Raw genomic sequence first — 4,915 nt, 5'->3', positions numbered from 1 at the left:
TCCCGGGGCTGGAAGCCTGTCCCGGCCTCTGTCCGCGCTCCTCGCGTTCTCTGAGCCCTGCGCGGTGCTTCTCCCGCCTTTTCGCCAGGGTGGAGTCAGTTTATCCGGCCGCCGAAAGCTGCTTTCATTGCTCGCTGGGCCATTGTAGCCTCGTGGGGAGATTTTACCGGTGATGAGGGTAACAGTAAAACTGGTGAAGTTGTGTTGAGAAGATTTTGCTTGGTGAGCAGTTTTGCTGTGTCTGCTGAACATCAAAAAGACGCAGTTTAGGTGTGTCATGAGAAGTCTTTCCTCTGTACTTAGAACATATCTTACTGGCTTGTAATTGCTTTTTTTTAGCACAGTATTGCAGTGATCTGGTTTGGTTTGTTTCCCTGATTGTTGGGAAAAGTCTTAAAGGCATAGAGGTATCCTTCATATTGTCACTTTTCAGAAAGTCTTGAGTGCAAGTCCAAGTGTTGCAGTGAATCAAAATAAAGATGAAAAGAAAGAAGAAAATAAAACTGTGAACCAACATCGGAATGATGTAAGCACATTTTATACTTATATTTTATACCACATATAGAAGGAGTATTGTTTGGCTGGGTTCAGAAAAGGTGCTGAAATCTGAAATACTTTGCTGTATTTTGAAATCCTAGATTTTGGTAAGAATGCTTGCTATAGCATGCATATAGAAAAAATCATTATTGGAGAGCTTCATCTTGCATGTAATTAGTAGGGTTACTTATACATTCTTAGATCTCTACATTTTATGTAACAAAAGAATTTGGGCTATTGGGAAGTTAAGGGTCAGGGTACTGTGGCTCTTAGAGAGTGGTATTTCATGTATTCATGAACACTGGTGCATGATGACTGAAAGAGGTTGTTGGCAGCACTAGCTGTAGTTCGGTAGATCTTAATAGCGCACCTTATGCTAAACTAAAGGAAACTTGCTGTGAGCTAGCTTACTTGAATCTGATGTTTTGAATGGACTGGCAGAAGTGAGGGCTTGTTGGAGTGATCCACACTTCTTCAGAATATCAGCCAAATAAAAATTCTAGGGTAGGAATATAGGCTGCTTTCGGAGGTCAAACTCAGAAAACCATTTAGGCCCAGATTGATGAAGATGCATTGGAAAATTGGAAAGCCATTATAAAATAGCTGGCAAGTTGGATGGGACTATCCTGTGCATAACTATTTACAAATGCTTTACTGCATATTAGTATAAATTCTAGTACAGTGAAATGTGGTCTCAGTTGGAACCTCTAGGGGTATGTGAACACTGTAAATCCTTTTATTCTGTTTCTCTCACAAATATATATGTGTATGATTTAATTTATTTGTTACAGCTACAGAGTGAGCCAGGCTTCATAGAAGACAGGCTGAAACTTTACGAAGCACTGAAAAAAGAACATGATGCTTTGCTAGCTTACAGAGCGGCCAACCAGAGCAAACCTATCAAAATTATTCTGACAGATGGAAAGGTGGCTGAAGGGGAATCTTGGAAAACCACACCATATCAGTTAGCTGTAGGAATTAGGTAACCTGCAGATTCAAGGATTGTACTTTTGCAGTGATAAATCTGTTACTATCGTTTGCCTCTTACCTTGTTGCATAAAATACATATGTCACGGTCAGTAGATGCTGACTCTTAAGTTGGTTTATTTGGAAAGCATTGAAACTTCAGCTTAGTGCAGAAGAAACAACTGAGTGAAGTTACTGTTCTGAGTGATGCTTGAAGTTCTATGCTGGGATCATACTGCTTACTTTCAATTAAAAAATATAACAATCAGTGAGACTGCTGGGAATTAACAGAGATATCTGAAGTTTTGTGAGTTACCACATACCAGTAGTAATTGTTATTAGAAGCAGTCTTTCCTCCAGATCCCCAGCACTGGGCTCTATACCTTAAAAGTAGAAAAGTGTTTAAGAACACCACAGAAACAAAAATTAAAGGTCTGTAGGTGTTATGAGATGTGGGTGGGGTCTCACAGGGTTTAGAAATCTAAGAAGTTTTGCAAATTTGATCCTAAATATTTTGGTCTCTTGTCATCACTTCTGTTTTTTAGTCAAGCGTTGGCTTCAAATGCAGTCATAGCTAAAGTGAATGGTGACTTGTGGGACCTGGATCGGCCACTGGAGGGAGACTGTACTCTGGAGCTGCTTATGTTTGATAATGAAGAAGCAAAAGCTGTGAGTAAACACTCACTGGTTCTGCTTGATTAAAGGAACTAATGATATGACATGAAGTTGATTGCATTATGCTTTTAAAATCTTGACTTAAAAAAAAACAAACCAAAAACTATTAAAGTAATATATTTGTCATGAATTAATAAAGATTAGGTACTAGAGACCTATAATCTATAGGCAAATAGAATCTTAGTGTTCTTCCTGTTATTTCTCAAACAAGATTGTACAGAATGTCTTGATTTGTATGCTAACTTGAAATAGTTTGATGTCTTCTAAGGCACGCGTTCTGCGGTTTGACTTGGTGCATTTGAAGATGAGACACTGAAAGCAACAGTGAGGCTGTCTTAGAGTTTTCTAAAAATTGCCCAATATCAGATTTGAGTCATAAATAAAATGTGTACCTCCTTGTACTGGCACTGTTTATTAGAAACTTAAGTAGGCATACCTTAGTTAAACTATGAATATCCTTAGTGTCATGCACAAGATTTTCTTTTTTTTAATAGGATTCAGTCTTAAGCCTATATTTATCTTTATGCACTAGAGTTAGACTTCATTTTGTCAAAGAATTCTTCATGTGATCAAGATTGTTTGAGGCATTTCAGGAGCCTGTAAAGGCTTGTAGCAGTGGCTATGAAGTGGTCTGAATTAATAGGGACTTGAACATAAGAGTGGTATTGATCTACTGGGTTGTTGACTCCCCTCTTCTGACATTTCAGGTAATATGGTTTACAGTCCTATTAATAAATGTACTGTATGTGAACAATGGTAACTTAGTTGGCTACATTGCTTTAGATGTGGTTAGTATTGCATAGACTTTTAAATGACCAGAAACTAACTTACGAATGAACAACGTACAGTAAGCACTAAGGTGATGGAATTGTGCAGAGGTATAATCATCTTTCAGACTGAAATAAGATGGATATTTATTGCTGCATCTGCCATTACAGTAATCATTTAGCATACTTCAAAATGAGAAAATTGTTATGCTTCTCACAGAATTTAAACAGAATTTATACAGAATTCCAGTGTATTTCCCATATGCAGATATACCTCTGTTCTGTTTTTTTCTTCTTAGTTACACAATGCCAATGACCCCATGACTTGCTCACCTGACTTTATTTGCAGGTTTATTGGCATTCAAGTGCTCATATTCTTGGAGAGGCCATGGAAGGTTATTTTGGGGGCTGCTTATGCTATGGACCACCAATTGAGAATGGATTTTATTATGACATGTACATTGAAGACAGGTAAAATTTCAGTGTCTGAGAACTTTAGTACTCCAGAAGCTCAGTACTAGAGTTATTTTTGCTCAGTCATGTTTCTGCATGTTAAAAGTAAAATAATGTGTAGTATGGTTTAAAACTGACAGGTTAGTCTTCATAGTATAGGTCTGTGTATACATATATATTGAATGTGTGTTTATATTGAAATTCAGTTCAAACACCTGCTCCTTAAGACTTGCAGTTGTTGAATGCTCTGGGGCAAAATGTGGAGTGTTAGGATAAAACTTTCTGAAGTTCCTGGGAGATATAGGAGACAGCTACCTTGAAAAATCATGGGGGTTTGGTTTCAGAGTGCCATCGTCACTTGTAGCAATTGCACGTATGCATGTAACTCATAGGTGTTTACTACTTTTCTAATCCTTGTGCACAGCTTTACAATTCTGTTTTTTCCATGTTTATCTTTCTGTCGTCAGGGAGAATACTGAATCTGCATCAGCTGATAAGCTAGCTCTTTCAGCTGAGTCAAGCCTTTTTTTTTCTTTTTTCTTTTTTCTTTTTTCTTAAATCATATATACTTTGAGCTACAGGTCTTCCAGACGTGCAAACATGTCAAAGACTGTTCTAGGAGTGATTGCAGTGGGTTTGTTCAGGGTGATACCATTTCTGTTTGAGTTTAGTGTCTGCAAGTACAGCCAATTGTAAGAAACTAAGAAAATACTGTGACAAATCACAACTCATCTCATGTTTTCCAAATTAGACCAATAGAAAGTGGTCACTTAAAGAATGTGAATATCAAAATAATTAATTTATATTTCTTTTGCCTGTGTCTATTTGTTTAGAGGTGTATCTAGTACTGAATTCCCACTACTAGAGAACCGCTGTAAAAATATCATAAAAGAGAAGCAGGCTTTTGAAAGGCTGGAAGTCAAAAAGGAGATCCTGTTAGATATGTTTAAGGTAAATCTTTGGAGTAGCTGTGATTCTGGTACAGTAATCTTTAAAATGTAACTTTCTGCATGTGACTGACTCATCAGAACAGTACCTGTCCAGTAAAACAAAGAAAAAGAATAGCATCCTTTTCCCACTCTTCATATCCCTCTTGAGTGTTCAGGATCTTTTCAGGTAATAATAAAAACAATTTCTTACCCAAAAAATACCTCAAGCTCAGCAAGATGATAAATTAGTACAAAAGGTATGTGTTCATTCTGGTTCACTTGCAAAGACAAGTCAAAAAAGACTTGTCCTCTCCTCCTCTGCTTTATACAGTGAATGTTACCAGTCTCACAGTACAGTGGTTTAATTGCTTTTCAAAAGTGCTTTGAGGTGTTCAGATGGCAATCACTATGTGTAACACAGCCTCAAGGATGTTAAGATATTCTTGTTTCTTTCCCATCTTGATTCATAAGCCTTCTGAAAGGATGCTGTACTTCTGCATACATTAGTGTGTTCATGTGATTTTTTTTTAGTTGTGTTTTACTCATGCATTTGCATTATTAATACATAATTTTAAAGTAGAATGTTAT

The 4,915-nt window shown here is 37.1% G+C and overlaps 1 protein-coding gene across 1 annotated transcript in view; it reads left to right on the top strand.

Annotated features, from left to right (window-relative positions):
• Window positions 1–433: 433 nt before the first annotated feature.
• The window catches only part of LOC104520707 (threonine--tRNA ligase 2, cytoplasmic-like), a gene marked incomplete at both ends in the record, with an annotated part of 6,017 nt that continues 1,535 nt past the window's right edge, over window positions 434–4,915 (top strand). Inside the window, 5 exons of the mRNA XM_010162479.1 lie at window positions 434–526; window positions 1,329–1,519; window positions 2,049–2,172; window positions 3,295–3,416; window positions 4,232–4,349. Coding sequence (XP_010160781.1) covers window positions 434–526; window positions 1,329–1,519; window positions 2,049–2,172; window positions 3,295–3,416; window positions 4,232–4,349 — 648 coding nt within the window. The remainder of the gene's footprint in view (window positions 527–1,328; window positions 1,520–2,048; window positions 2,173–3,294; window positions 3,417–4,231; window positions 4,350–4,915) is intronic.

Source organism: Antrostomus carolinensis, unplaced genomic scaffold (genome assembly GCF_000700745.2).
Source record: "Antrostomus carolinensis isolate BGI_N321 unplaced genomic scaffold, ASM70074v2 scaffold53372, whole genome shotgun sequence".
NCBI lineage: Eukaryota > Metazoa > Chordata > Aves > Caprimulgiformes > Caprimulgidae > Antrostomus > Antrostomus carolinensis.
Note: the sequence above shows the minus strand (reverse complement) of the source record. Positions and strands in the feature narration are given on the sequence as shown.